At 44.9% G+C, this 13,985-nt stretch overlaps 1 protein-coding gene across 2 annotated transcripts in view; it reads right to left on the reverse strand.

Annotated features, from left to right (window-relative positions):
- The window catches only part of SLC9A8 (solute carrier family 9 member A8), an 85,745-nt gene that overhangs the window by 57,090 nt on the left and 14,670 nt on the right, over positions 1 to 13,985 (reverse strand). For both annotated transcript variants that reach the window (XM_019510255.1, XM_019510256.1), the window contains exon 3: positions 8,631 to 8,711. In XM_019510255.1, coding sequence (XP_019365800.1) covers positions 8,631 to 8,711 — 81 coding nt within the window. The remainder of the gene's footprint in view (positions 1 to 8,630; positions 8,712 to 13,985) is intronic.

Below are 13,985 nucleotides of genomic sequence, written 5' to 3' on the forward strand. Positions count from 1 at the left end.
TGGGGCGAGGGAAGGGGGAGGTTACCATCTTTGTAGCAGGAACTGAACTAATGTAGCTGAGGTGTGTGAGGGGGTGTGGGTGTCAAGGTCTGCGTGTATGGCAGTGCAAGGAAGGAGTGGGTGCATGTGTATGGTGGGGTGTGCATGTGAGACTCACCCTACAAACACACACACACACACAACTGGGGTACTGGTGCAGCCCTGTGCTCCCTAGTCCAGCAATACAGCCAGAAACCAACTAGTGCTGGAGCAGCGCGCAGGCAGGAAGGCAGGGAAATGGCTGGGGGTGGGGCAGGGCTGGGCTGGGCTCCTGGGTCCTACTGCCCTTGGCTCCTGCCATCTTTGACAGGCAGTCAGGAGCAGATAAATATTAATTTAAAATGTTTTTAGGGGCCCACAGGCTGGACAGAATGGCTTGGTGGGCCAGATGTGGCTTGCAGGCTGTATTTTGCCCACCCCTGCTCTACCAACATCTGTACTACTGAGCAAACAGACAGATGTAACAATTGCACTGATATCAGATAACAAATAGAATAACATGTTGCAATGTAACAGTTACCTCTGTATTGCCACAGAAACACAAGCATAGCAAAAGTATTGCAACTTTAACCCTGTTTCATTCACTTAAAGCTACTGTGATTGATTTGCTAGTATCACTAGAGAATGCAATGGTAAGTTACATCATAATAGCTGATGCATACTCCCAAGGAGCTATGCCCGCTCCCCCTTGAAAGCAATTAAGTTTGTCCATAGGCTGATAGCTAGGGTGACCATATGTCCTGCTTTAGCCAGGACAGTCCTGGATTTCAGGGGCTGGTCCCAGTTGGCTGCTGGGAATTATAATGGACATCCAAGAAATGAAGAGGTGCAAGATACGGTCTGGCTGGGAGCTGGAGCGGCATGGAGCACCTTGCAGGCAGGCAGGAAGGGACTGCTGCCTGCCCGACACGCAGCTGCACCCCTGTTGACTTGTGAGAGTGCGTATGGTGGGGTGGGGAAGGGCGGGGCAGTTTCCCAGATTTCCCAGAACTCAGATGATTCATAGATGCTGGGGTTGGAAGGGACCTCAACAGATCATCAAGTCCGACCCCCTGCCTAGGCAGGAAAGAGTGCTGGGGTCAGATGACCCCAGGCAGATGCCTCACGAGCCTTCTCTTAAAAACCCCCAAGGCAGGGGAGAGCACAATAATCTCCCTTGGAAGCTCATTCCAAGTTCTGGTCACCCTTACCATGAAGAAGTTTTTCCTGATATCTAGCCTAAATCTACACTCTGTCAGTTTGTAACCATTGTTCCTTGTTACCTCAAGAGGCGCCCTGGTGAACAGAGCATCTCCGATCCCTTGCTGTGTCCCCCTAATGAATTTGTAGGTGGCCACAAGACCACCTCTCAGCCTTCTCTTGCAGAGGCAGAAGAGGTCCAGGTCCCTCAGTCTCTCCTCACAGGGCTTGTCCTGTAAGCCCCTAACCATACGAGTGGCCCTTCTCTGGACCCTCTCGAGTCTATCAACATCCTTCTTGAAGTACAGCACCCAAAACTGGACACAGTACTCCAACTGCGGTCTGACCAATGCCACATAGAACCAAGGTGATACTTCCCCTCTATTTGTCATGCATTTGTTGATGCATGATGAAGTGCAGTTAGCTTTGCTGATGGTTTTGTCACACTGATGACTCATGTTCACCTTGGAGTCCACTATGACGCCAAGATACCTCTCCGCTTCTGCGCTGCTGGGAGAGTCACTTCCCAGCCAGTAGGCGTGCTGGATATTTTTGCACCCTAGGTGCAGACATCCACCTATACTCCTGCGTCTAAGCATTTTGTGACCCTGTCATAAAATGAAACTAGACTGGTCAGGCCTGATCTACCCGCTACAAATCCATGCTGGTTTCCCTGCTGCATTATTTTTCTCGCTGGACTCCCACAAATATGATCCTTCATAATCTTTTCAAAGACCTTTCCAAGGATGGAGGTGAGACTGGCTGGCCTATAATTATTTAGATCCTCCTTCCTCCCTTTCTTGAAAATAGGGACCACATTGGCCCTTTTCCACTCCTCTGGGATCTGACCCAAGCACCATGAGCACTCAAACAGCCATGCCAGTGGTTCTCCTATGACACTGGCCAACTTCTTCAGTACCCTCGGATGCAGCTCATCCAGGCCTGCTGACCTGAACATGTCCAGTCCATCCAAGTGACTCTGTACCAAGTCAGAGTTGACAGTTGGTGGGTATCAGAGGGATACCTGCCTATCTAAGAACCTATTAGGAGATTTATCTTGAGCCCTGTTCAGGAACACTGAGGCCACACTGTCCAGAATTTCCACGTGGTCAGTCTATGGATAGGGAAACATACCCCCAATCTGATGGCTCTCAATGCAAAAGCATTTATATGAAGCTCCACATCCTCTGGGAGCCTCATCCCACATATCTGTTAATGTTTGCTCCTGACATCTGTGGCTAATGCTTTGGATTGTGACAGTCACAGATGGTACCCTTTCTGGGGTATCATCAGGTAAAGCTACCAGTTCAATGCTATCAAGCCATGCAATTATATTATTAGGACTCACAAGCTCATCAGGTATTTTGCAGCGGAGCAGACTGACCTGGCAGTGGTTTCAAGAGAAACTGAACAAGCAACATCATATATGTTCACATGGACATATGACCCAATAAAATGAGGCTAGTTTGTACTTTCATAGCAGCGTGCAATTTCAACCCCTTCAGTAATCACTGAAGTGAGAGGAATCTGTCCTTCGGCAAGTAAGACCAGACCGTATAGAATACAGTCTCTCTCCTTGAACTCTATTGTCTGTTATGAAATGCATGAGAATTTCTTGTTGCTCTCTAGGAGGTGCAACTGGATGAACAGAGACAGGGCTCATTAAAATTCATCCAAATTTCCAGGTGTAATCTGTCTCTGTGACTCAGTCACTTGCACATAAGTGATATGAATCTCCTTTCGCGTACTGTATTGCTACCATGGCAAGGCATTCCACAGAAGTTGTCAGTGTAAGTCCAAATGGCAATAGTGTTATGGCCCCATCATATCTTAGGTATTTCTTGTGGGCCAAGTCAATGGTAGTGTGGATGCTTGCATCATGTAGGTCAACAGACACAACCCAGTACTGAGCATGATGGGCTGAAGTGACAGAATGTCCTCATGGTAAAATTGGGGAACTGCAGCCTTGACAACCTTATGGTCCGATGGCTGGGGAACTGGCTCTGTGGTCGAACCCGGAGAGTGACAGGTGACAGAACAAAATCACCATGGCGCATAGCAACCAGTGGTATCCCTCAGGGCTTAGTACACAGGCCAGTACTCTTTAATATATTTATAAATGCTCTGGATTCAGGTGTCAGAAGCAGACTGGTTAAGTTTGCAGATGACATCAAATTATGGGGAAGCGCAGTCATGCTAGAGGATAGGTTGGCAATTCAGGCTGACCTGGACAGGCTTGCAAGGTGGACGGATCAAAACCTGATGACATTCAACACAGATAAATGCAAGGTGCTCCACTTCGGGAGAAAAAACCCACATCATACTCATAGGCTCAGCAGTGCTACACTAACACCACAACCAAAAGAGACTTTGGGGTCATGACTGAACACAAGATGAACATGAGCTATCAACGAGATGCCTCATCTGGCAAAGCAAATAAAATTCTGGCTTGCATCTACCGATGCATCTCAAGCAAGACTCAAGAAGTCATCCTCCTGCTCTATTCAGCCTTGGTGAGGCAACAGCTAGAGTACTGCATCCAATTCTGGGCTCCACACTTTAGAAAAGTTGTGGAAAAGCTTGAGAGAGTCCAGAGAAGAGCCTCGTGCATAATTAGAGGTCAAGAGAACAGGCCTTATGAGGAGAGGCTGAATGGCATGGGACTCTTCAGCCTGGAGAAGCCAAGGCTCAGGGATGACTTGGTGACAGCCTATAAGTATATTAGGGGTGTGCATCAGGAACTGGAAGAAAGTCTGTTCACCAGGGCACCCCAGGGAAGGACAAGGTCTAACAGTCTCAAACTGCTGGAAGACCGTTTTAGACTGGACATAAGGAAATATTTCTTTATCATTCGAATCTCCAGAGTCTGGAATAGACTCCCCACAAAAGTGGTGCAAACACTTACTCTGGATACCTTTAAGAAATATTTGGATGCTTATCTTGCTGGGGTGATCTGACCCCAGATGACTTCCTGCCCCTTGGGCAGGGGGCTAGACTCTTATGATCTCACAAGGTCCTTTCCAGCCCTACTGTCCATTAAATCTATGAAATATGAGAAAAAAGTTTTATCCTCCAAAACCTCAGGTGGTGGATGCATTTGATTGGTCTACAATAAGACAGACCTTCTCTTCCTTCTGAAGAGAGAATTATCAATAGCAAAATGCTATCCACCTTATTCTTTTGTATCCTCCTCTTAGTTATCCTGGTAGAACAATTCACATTGGCATGGATGAGCTGAGGATAGCATTAGCTTGTGCATGTTCTCTTGGGTCAACTCTTGATGTCAAAGGTTTCAGCTTCTTACAGGAGCAGGTTTTGGGAAGCACTCCAAAACCATCAACTACAAGCGAGTTCATCTTGGCCCCCACATCTGAGAAGAGGACATTTCTTATATGAGGCGAGAAATTAGCATGCTTCCCAAACCAGATCTCCTCCCTCAAAACAGGACCCCTCCAGTTCTGATGTGGGGTGCTCAGCTGATGCCAAAGGAGACTGAGATGTCCATTCCTTTCTTAACATATGCTAAAGACATCATTTTAGCACCTGTGGTAAGGCGAGTAGGGCCACAGTAGCAAGCAGAGTTATTAGCCATACTGTGGTTAGCACATCTGCTGCCAGGCACACACTGGAACAGAGCGTTTTCTGGGTTCAATACTAACATACCATTTTTTAAAGAAAGAAAAGTGCTCTACTTGGAGCAGTTTAGAGACAGTCAAAAATGCATCTTTAACAACAGCATCTTTGGATGTGGGTCTAATGGTGATGTGCCAGTGCCAAGAGAAAGGGTGAAGACGGTTCCCTCAAACCATATCCCAGAATTGGTGCGAAGGCAGAACTCTGGTGTTGGTACTCAAGGAAGTAGCTGAGGCTGCAGAGGGGAAGAAGTGCTCCCTTGTGCCAGGTTGGACACTGCCCAGCTTCCATCTGCTGCCACAGGTGTTAAGAGGGGACTGTGCAAGGACTGGGACAGTTCTCGCTTTATGCCCACGTGTAGGAGAATGAGGCAGCACAGGGTGCACATACAGCCCAAGTGGAGGGTGCTATTCAAAATACTAAGTGCTCATGGAAAGGAGATGTGCTTGCAAGACTGTGCAATCTATGTTGCCAAATACTGGAAGGCCAGGCTTTCTAGAATTCTCTTTTCTTTCCTGAGACAACCATTTGACCCCAAATGATCTTCAAGCAAAGAGCTCTGTCTATGCTGCAGGATTTCCTAACATGCATCATGCTGCAGGCAACATGATGTACCATGAAATCAAATACTGTGCACTAAAAAGAGCTGCAGTCAGGAGTTATGCCTAGGGCTGGAGAGAATATGGTCTCCTTTCCCCCACAAGAAACAGGTCTGAATTCAAGATCCTTTTGACACTGTACCAGGCAAGTTGCAACACCCTTATTTCAAGGGAAGCCAGAAGGTACTGTGAGCCTGGAAGAAAGAAAGCCTTGACTGGAGTGGTGAAGAGAGCTCTGAGAATATGTATGAAAGTGCAGGAAATAATGGAAGAGGATAATGTGCCCAAAAACGCAGCAGGCAGTGCCCAGAAGAAACATGAGAACTACTTGCTCATTAAGCGTGACACCACTACTGTCCTAGTTTAGGATTGTAGCTAAGCATCTTTGTCTTTGTGGTGTATTTTTAGAATGTCTGTTAGTGCCAGTGTCACCAGTGACTGAAGCAAAAAATATCAAGACACATAGATTCCAGTTAGAGACAGCTGACCCTCCTGATTAAATGCTGTTTCAGTAATAGGGACACTAGACAACATGGAGCCTAATTTTCCTCTCGTTTACATGTGTATATCCAGAGTAACTGCGTTGAAATCAGTGGAGTTCGTACAAAGTACAACCAATCTGAGAGCAAATTCAAGCTACAACCATTTCCAACTTACTGCAAAGTGGTTAAGAGCTTGATCTACACTGAGGATGTTAGATATCTGAAGTTATAGAAAGAGCTGTTGTGATGATACCACTGAGATAGTTAAGTATCTAACAATTGGAGCAAACTTTCAGGTTACCAGGAAAATCACCATATTTTCTTACATATAGCATACCCTCAAATAAAACACACACCTTGTTTTTGGAAAACAGACTGTGCCAGAGTGAGTCCTCCTGAGAACGTAATGTGTCCAAAAAGTGACATCAGGAACTTTCTGGTGTAGCTGACTGTCACCTATAAGGTTATACTTTCTAAATACATTACGTTTCCAGGAGAACTTTCCGTCACATAAGGTTAGGCTTCAGACTCTTGGCAAAGGGCAGTAGCAAGACTTATTTCTTTACTGTAAGTAGATCTTTATATAAAATTCCTGTATTTCCACAACGTAAGCCTCATCAAGATACTACCAATAGCTCATTTGCTGCTTCAGGCACAAGCTACAGTGATCAGCCAACAGTTAAGTGTGAGACAGGGTTAACACAAGACTCCGCACCTTCAGTTTGCTGCATGGCATGCAAATGGTCTCCAGGAGCACTCTTTTTCCCAGTGAAAAAAACAGCTTCCCCACTTAAAACATGCACCCCAGTTTGGGGGAGCTGATTTCAGGAGGAAAAATGTGTGTTGTAGGTGAAAAAATATGGTGTATTCTCAGACAAAATTTAATCACATGTACTAGGCAAAATGTTCTTCTAAAACTGAAACAAACACAATCATATCACAAAAGAAAGGCCAATGAAATCTTTTGTATACAGGGCCATAGCTATATCTACCTCACATTACTGAGGATGCATGTGTAGCAGGTGGTTAGTAAAATATTATAGGTGCACCGATACATTGGTCTATATCATACTGGCACTGATAAAAGGAAAACTGACATCATCGGCAATTGCCTTTTTTTGGCTGATGTGGCCAATAATGTTGCTGACAAATACCGCGTGCATGCGCAGCTGCAGCATGCACATAGCCAGCCCACCAGCTTGGAGAGCAGAATCTGGCTGGTAAGTCTGTTGGGGGAGAAGGGGCAGGGGGGAGGGGAGGAGGTGAAGGGAGGCAGATTGAGACCCCTGCAGTAAGGGAGGGAGTGGGGCTGGACACGGGACAAAGCCATGAGCAGCTCGTCCAGGGGGTGGCTCCTGCCACTGCGTGCACCCTCTGCTGCTCCATTCACCCCCAGGGGAGTCATGCAGGGCATGTGCCCCACTGGATCTGTGCATGGTGTGAGGGTGGGCTGCCGCTGCAGGCTGGGGATGGCCCCGGGCTCTTTCTGGCAGGGGGGGTTGGACTGGGGCTGAGCTCAGGGCAGGTGGTGGCAACAGCACTGAGTTGGGGCTACCAGCCCGTGGCACTCCCTTCCGGTGCCACCACCTGGCTCAAGTGCAGTCCTGGCCCAGCACCCACACTGGGAAGAGCCTGGTGCCATCCCTGGCCCAAGCCCACAGCAGCAGCCCATCCTCATCCCATGCATAGATCCGAGGACACACGCACCCCTGCGGCTCCCCCGGGGGTGCGTGCAGTGGTGGAAGCCACCTTCCCCACCTCCCCACGCCACTTGGATGAGCCGCTTGCAGCTCCGTCCCCCACCTAGCCCCACTTCCTCCCTCGCTGCAGGGGCCCCTATCTGTCCCCACTCCACTCCCTGCCCCCATCCCTTCTCTCAACAGACCTGCTGAATGCTGCTCTCCAAGCTGCCAGGTTGCATATCGGCAATTGGACTGGTATTGGCCAATATAGCTGGTTAATAAAAGGCCATCAGTATGCGCCCAAACCATCTTTATCTGTGCACCCCTGTAAAATATCTTTTGAAAGGCAACTTGCGGGGAATTATTGCATTGACTGAACTCAAGCACATGACTTAAGTGCTTTCTTGAATCATTTGTAAGCACATGCATAACTGCTTTCCTGAATCAGGGTCTAAAATGCTGCACTACTAAAGAAAAGAAAAAGATAAGGCACTCTGTAAGGAAGTCAGGCATGCTAGCGACATCCTGCTGTTTGACCCTACTAACCAAGTTATCTTTTCAGTCTTGACATGTTTACTGAGCTTTGAGATTTCCTCCCCTCTTCCAATTTTAACTTCTAAGAGGCAGAATAGAAATCCTAGTGTTTCCAATCAGATGCCTGTGATAAAGCCAGCCAGTTATTACAATAATTGGAAACATTAATTAGCAGCAGTCTCTATACATTACAAGACACAAAGTGCTAAGTCCTTTTGAAAATCTTACATTATCATACTCTAATGGTAGAACCGGTATGGAGGCAGTATTACATTTTTTTAAAAACAGTGGACCATTTATCAAATGGGGTGATTAAGAATAACGGGAGCTTCTAGGTGCTGAGTATATTGTAAGTCTGGCCCTTACTCACAGTAATATGATTTAACTGCTTGGCTACAAAACCCCTAAAATTTTTATGATCCAAAAATATTAAGTTAAGCTTTCATCAAAAAAACCAAACTGGAAGTCACACAGTTACTTACCTAAAGAAACAACAGCCACGCTCTCTGGCAAAAAATGAAGTCTGTACTTTATCAGTAAATGCACCAATATGATGCAGATAGCTGTAGGAGGGAAATACAATATTATGGTTACTGGTGAGAAGGAAAGAGAGAGAGATAGAAATGCACTTCTAACAATATTCCATTCACATAAATGTTGACCCTTTCCTAGTAATTTATAATAAATGCAAAAAGGAATGTAATCATTTTTAGACTCTTAAGTATTTAATGATTCCAAGAAATGGGATAAAATTTTTTAAAGATAGATATTTAAGCACTAAAATGCATTAGGATGACTAATATCAGCCTCACGGTATCATTAGAGACTGATTCAGCTGAAAAGAAAGCTCCACATAGCAGGCAGTGAAAGTTATGAAAGCTACATGGGATGGACATTTGCAGAATCTACTTTTCTTTGTATAAATGTTTTCTTACTGTTTCCTATTACTGGATACTTTTGAATTTTACACAAACATGCGCGCACACACACACACACACACACACACAATGTGCATGATAAAAAAAATTAAGTATCACTGACAATAATCCTTGGTTACTGGAAAGCCATTGAGTATGCCAAATTTCAAGTCTGCTTGAAACACTGTGTTTGACAAAGTTATCTTCAGGGTCTTGCTGCACTGTGCCGAGTAATCATCTGGGGCTCTTAACCTATTTCAACCCTAATTTCAAGGCAACACAAGGGCCCTGGTGCCTACACTTCAAGGAAACCTCTCTCAGATTTAAGAACAAAAAAAGTCTCTCTGAACTACTCTCATTACAATTCAGCAATTTCTGTCTCCAAAGGAAATGAACAGCAATCATTCAAGAGTGCAGTCCATTCCACTAATTTGCTTCAATTTATGAACTCATTGCAGCTTTTAACCAAATGGTCTATTGTACCTTCTCTTCCTTTGGAGTGTAGCCTCACCAAAAAAGAATGGTTTTCAAGTGCAAACATAATGCACAGTTACTTGCTTTCCTCTGCCCCAATGAAAAGAACTTCCCCCGCATAAAGCTCAGCAATGGGCATCACGCCACTGCCTGCAGAAATACACATATTTGCTATAATCTTATAGGTTCACACTTCACACGTGTCTTACTTTACTCTTAGTAATTTACAAGTGACAAGCAGTGCATGACAACAAACTAAGCAGGGACCCTTGACATCCACGGTAGCATTAGCTTAACTCAGAATCTGAACAAGCCCCTTACCCTTTGAATTTCAGCTCCTGTGCAGGGAGAATGAAGGGAATCTGGGGGATAGATTAGCTAGTACTTATACAGCACTCTTCTGGCCTTTGGATTTTGGCTCAGTGGTCTAAAAGGGGGATGACAGGTCTATGGCAGCCTCTGTTCCTCTATAACTCTGCCTAGGTATATGCGCTAAAGGTCTTGCCAAGATGGTCACAGGGATCTAAGAGATGCATAAGGGCACTGAGGCACCTACCAAGATTTCCAAGCAGCCCTGTTTCGGGATGAGCTAAGAAGATCCACCATAATAAACCTGCTGAACAACCTCATATTGACTTGTGCCAAATCAATGATCCTGTCAAGAAACAGCTTTTCAGTGAAGAAGTAGCAAAGTTGCCCAGAACAAATGAAACTGCATCAGGTGTATGGGAAGTCCTGAAGACAAGTATGTACAATGTGGCAATCAAGAGTTTTGGAAAGAATATTAAGAAAACTGTCAACTAGTTTGTAGACCATTTGGAGGTACTACTGTTGCTCACTGAGAGAAAAATAACTACCCTCCCTAATCACCTACAAGTCCTACTACCGATTCACTCAACAAGCTCATAAGGCTGTTCAAACAGCTTCCAGGAGGCATGCTCAAGAATTTTGGCTGGGTCTCTGCAACACCATTCAAGAGGCAGCTGACAGCAGACAGTTGTATGAGGGCATTACAAAAGCCACTGGGCCAAAGTACAAGACAGCTCTGTTAAAAGGCCTGGATGGTAACATCATAACCGATGAGAGGAACCAACTGGAGAAGATTGAGCATTATGGAATGATATACTCAAGGGAGTCTGTAGTAGACCAACGTAAGCTAGACAAATTCCCTGGGTTTAAAGTTATGACTTTGCTGGATGCCAAACCTACACTAAAGGAGGTTGAACAATGTATCAAAGATTCCCAATAACAAAGCTTTAGGATCTATTTATCTGCTGAAATTTACAAATGTGCAAAAAACTTGCCGCAAAGATTGCATGAGGTACTGTTATTCTGTCAGAACGAAGAAATTGTTCAAGATTTCAAGGACGTTCGTTTCATCCAACTCTATAAAAACAAAGGAGATAAAAGTGACTGTAATAACTACAGAGGTATCTCTCTTCTCAACACTGCAGGAAAAAATCTTAAGCCACATTCTTTTACCTAGACTTCAAACATCAGCTGAGAGAATTTATCCTGAGAGCCAGCCTGACTTCTGCTTGGACAGGTCACCACAGATATGGTCTTCTGTGCAAGACAACTGCAGGAACAGTGCAGAGAGAAGCATATACCACTGTACATGGCTTCTATAGATTTAACAAAAGCCTTTGATGTGGTTAGTTGATCAGGTTTTTACACTATTCTGAAGAAGCTTGGTTGTTCACCTACATATTGCAAAACCTTGTTAAAACAAGTGGGAGTCAGTATTCAGTCCTGCATCACTCTCTTGCTGATGTTGATCGAGTCAGACTCTTGGTTTTCATACATTAGTCACCTTCATGCTATCATGTAAGGATTTCACATTTGCTTCTCGTTCCTGCTTCAAAACACGTTGTGAGGTTTGAGAGGTTGTTTACCTTAGCACTAGACACGATGGAGGGCAGTTTAACACTGCAATGTTCAGAGCTAAGAGAAAGGTGAAGGAGATCATCATAAGGGACCCGTTGTTTGCAAATGATGCAGCCTTTGTGGCTCAGTGATCTCCTATAACATCTCATTACCAAGTTCTCTGACTCATGCAAAATCTCTGGGCTAACAATAAGCTTGAAGAGGATGGTTATCTTGCACCAAGGCTCTTTAGAACCAGTTCCAGATATCACCCTAGATGGTACTCATCTGGATGTTATTGACCAATTTTTCTACCTTGGCTCTACTGTTACCAGCAATGTAGATCTTGATGCCGAGCTCGCTAGAACTGACAGCCAGAACTTTGGTCTTTTGCAAAAAAGAACCTGGAACAATAACAAACTGTCAACTAAAGTGAAAGTTCTTATTTATAGGATGTGTTTTATCCGCTCTTATATGGCTCAGAAACATGGATGACCTATGCCGAACATCAGAAGACTAAACAGCTTTTATATCAGATGCCTGCGTAAAATTCTTTGAATAAGATGGCAAGACAGGGTGACAAATGTGGAAGTGTTAAAAATTGTGCTGGTATGGCATCCATGGGAATGCTGATTAGTAAGAAAAGACTCTGGTGGCTTGGTCATGTCAAGTAAATGCCAGATCACAGGATCCCAAAGAATGTTCTGTACTCTGAAGCTCAGGAAGGGTCTAGAAAGAGAGGCGGATCGCTGCACAAATTTTGGGATCCTCTGAAATCTCTGTGGATGATTGGGAAAGGAATGCAGAATGCCACTATAGTTGGCAGAGTGAGCTTGCAGATGGAGCAAGGTGCTGTGAGGCACACTGGATCAAATTTGGTGATGACTGGCATCAGAGGAGGAAAGAATCTGCTGCTCTGATTCAGAGAATTGCTAGTGCGTAGGTGTGCCCTACCTGTGGGTGGGACTGTCACTTGCGCATCAGACCTGAGCAGCCATCAAAGAACTCATTGACACACACCCCACACTCTGTAAAGAACACCAATTGAATATAGCACTTTTAAGGTACAACACACAAAACCAGACTTTTAAAGATATTTAGGCCTATAAAGATGCAGGTGGTTGCCTAGCAGAATTTTAAAGAGCGCTTGTGACAGTAACGCAGCTAGCTTTTGAAAATACCTGGTACTTATTCGCATTAAATAAGTGTCCCAACATTTGAAAAAAAATCTAGCCCTTAATCTTAAGCACTATCTGATTAATGGTACAATTTATCTTTAACAGATCCAAATGCCAGTTCTTTCCAAGTATTTTTCTTTGGCAGTAAAAGAGCATATAATGCAACTGCAGACTCAGAGAATACATTCCCACTAGTAGGAATATTACAGGAATGCTTATCAGGTTTTGCCAATTTGTCACCTACTCCATGGGGATCAATAGTCTGTTTCTATCTGCTGACCTGCAATCTGTTGTAGCCACACACTTTTTCATGGGCATAACATCAATGACGAGCAGGGGCGGGCAATTATTTTGGGCAGAGGGCCGCTTACTGAGTTTTGGCAAGCCATCGAGGGCCGCGTGATAGGCAGCCAGGGGAAGATAAATATTAATTTTCTAAATTTTTAGGGGCCCTGCGAGCCAGATAGCATGGCCTGGTGGGCCACATCCAGACCCCGGGCTACATTTTGCCCACCCCGATGAAGAGGTGGTGGGAAAGTGCTTAGACCGGGCTGCTGAATGGAGCTTGTGTATCAAATGGGAAAGGAAAGCAGATTTAGGGCATGTAGCATAGGTCCAAGGAGCCCAGGGTTTGTGCAAATCTAGTAGAACACCACACAGAAGAGTAGTGTTACAAAATATGCTCTAGCCAATGGGCTACTAAAGCAAAACTAGGGTTTATTTGAATAAGAGGCTGTAGAAATTTGGGGGCTGAACTGAAGCCTGTGCTACTTTATGGCTCTCTGAAGTTTGGGCTTCACTAGGAATCTATCTAATCTCAAGGTACTTAGGGCAGCTTCTAGCATTGTGCTATCCTAAGGAGATTTTTCTATGAGCCATTTTACCATCCACAATAGCGTGTTCCAGTGATTCACTTTTGTTCCCACTGCACCCTTATGTCTGAGGCTACGAACATGACATTACAGAACTTTTACAAAGTCTCTATTCCGCTATAGAAACTTCCCTATCCTGGGGGTGATGTAGCTGACTTAAAGCCAAGAGTTGTGGTCCCATTCTTTAGCCCTCAGAAAGGAGGAAGAAACTTTACCATTAATACATCTTTTAAACTCCATGCGACACATGCACATTGAGACTTTTCTTTTAAGCTAAGATTTTTGTTCTGAGCTACTGCATTTTTCATTGGTCTTTCCTTCGTATCTACTCAAATATCAGTTGATCACTGGTCCCACAGATTCATAGATTCATAGATTAAGGGTCGGAAGGGACCTAGTAGATCTTCTAGCCCGACCCCCCGCCAGGGCGGGAGAACAACAAAAAACCCCAAAAAGAGAAACGGGACTCAAACGAGTCCAGCCAGGTAGGCATCCAGCCTCTTCTTAAAGACCCCCAGGGTAGGGGCCAG

This window comes from Gavialis gangeticus, unplaced genomic scaffold (genome assembly GCF_001723915.1).
Source record: "Gavialis gangeticus isolate Ggan-Ray unplaced genomic scaffold, GavGan_comp1, whole genome shotgun sequence".
Classification (NCBI taxonomy): domain Eukaryota; kingdom Metazoa; phylum Chordata; order Crocodylia; family Gavialidae; genus Gavialis; species Gavialis gangeticus.